Source organism: Arachis ipaensis, chromosome B05 (genome assembly GCF_000816755.2).
Source record: "Arachis ipaensis cultivar K30076 chromosome B05, Araip1.1, whole genome shotgun sequence".
NCBI classification, from domain to species: Eukaryota; Viridiplantae; Streptophyta; class Magnoliopsida; order Fabales; family Fabaceae; genus Arachis; species Arachis ipaensis.
The window spans coordinates 144,947,064-144,948,200 of NC_029789.2; the positions used below are offsets into that span (position 1 = coordinate 144,947,064).

A 1,137-nucleotide genomic window follows, 5' to 3' on the forward strand; every position below is an offset into this window, starting at 1 on the left:
AAAAGTAATTTGGTAAAAAAATAAAATTACACTAGAAAAGAACGATTTTATAACGTTTTGTAATGTTGAAAATGATTTTAATAACAAAAAAAGTGGGAGACAATTTTAAATCTTAGGGACAAAAAAAAGTATTTATCCCTATAAAAGGACGCTAATAAAACTTTTAATGCCAATTACAATTTTGATTTGGAAAGAGAAGCATACAGCATTCTCTGTCACAACTCTAAAGGTTGCCCTCATGGAAAGAGCCGCTCCTCCTCCTATGGCCACTCCATTAATTAGAGACACCTGAAATTCAAAACCAACGTTGAAATTTGGAGCAATTATTTAAACCATTAATTCAAATGTGTGATTAGGAATTAATTAGAAAACATAACAACTCACAATAGGTTTTTTGCAGGTAACAAATAAATGGTTCAACATGAGCAGTTTCCTGTAAAAGCTTAGAGGATAGGTCCAATGTCCTGNTTAATAAATTTTAAAGACAAAATAAATATCTATTTTATCCTAATATATATGTCCATATCTACGGAGGTAAAAACAAATATTGTATTGGCATTTTTTACCTTCAATATCACAAGTTTGATTGAAAAGTCATTCTCATACAATCTTAGATTCTTTAAAATTTGAGAAACCTGCAAAACAGTAAAGAAGCCATATATATTATCACACTACTCTTGCAACAAATTAAAATAACTACTTTATAGTTTGTTTATATTCTTTTTGGATTTTTGACATAAGTTATAGATCAACTTCAAATACTTCTTCCATATTATATTCCTAGGTGCCAATCGTTTAAATTAAAGTAAAACAGGCTAATTAAATAAATAAATAAAATGTTCTATATTTTTAAAAGAAAATTATAATAATTAACAGGTTGTAAATAACTATGAAATGTCTTTTATTTTCTAAAAAAAAATGTTTGATCATTAAGAACGGAAAGAGTAATAGCTAAACTAGCTAGGTAGCTTGAAAACTTTAATTTACAGTTTACACATACCTACCATGCATTTTAATTTATGAATTTTTGAACTTACCATTACATGGTTAAGGGTATTCAGCTTGCCAGGCCTATTTAATATCACATATCTTACAGAAGAGTTTCCTGTAAAAAGCACCTATATAAAGGGTAAAGGG

General features: G+C 27.9%; 2 protein-coding genes across 2 annotated transcripts in view; both read right to left on the reverse strand.

Annotated features, from left to right (window-relative positions):
• LOC110272164 (3-hydroxyisobutyryl-CoA hydrolase 1-like) overlaps nt 1-461 on the reverse strand; it is a 22,293-nt gene extending 21,832 nt beyond the window's left edge. The window contains exons 1-2 of the mRNA XM_021124050.1: nt 385-461; nt 205-288 (exon numbers count right to left, since the gene is read on the reverse strand). Of these exons, the coding sequence (XP_020979709.1) occupies nt 205-288; nt 385-423 (123 nt within the window). The 5' untranslated portion in view covers nt 424-461. The remainder of the gene's footprint in view (nt 1-204; nt 289-384) is intronic.
• The window catches only part of LOC110272165 (probable 3-hydroxyisobutyryl-CoA hydrolase 3), a 978-nt gene continuing 338 nt past the window's right edge, over nt 498-1,137 (reverse strand). The window contains exons 2-3 of the mRNA XM_021124051.1: nt 1,038-1,118; nt 498-635 (exon numbers count right to left, since the gene is read on the reverse strand). Of these exons, the coding sequence (XP_020979710.1) occupies nt 498-635; nt 1,038-1,118 (219 nt within the window). The remainder of the gene's footprint in view (nt 636-1,037; nt 1,119-1,137) is intronic.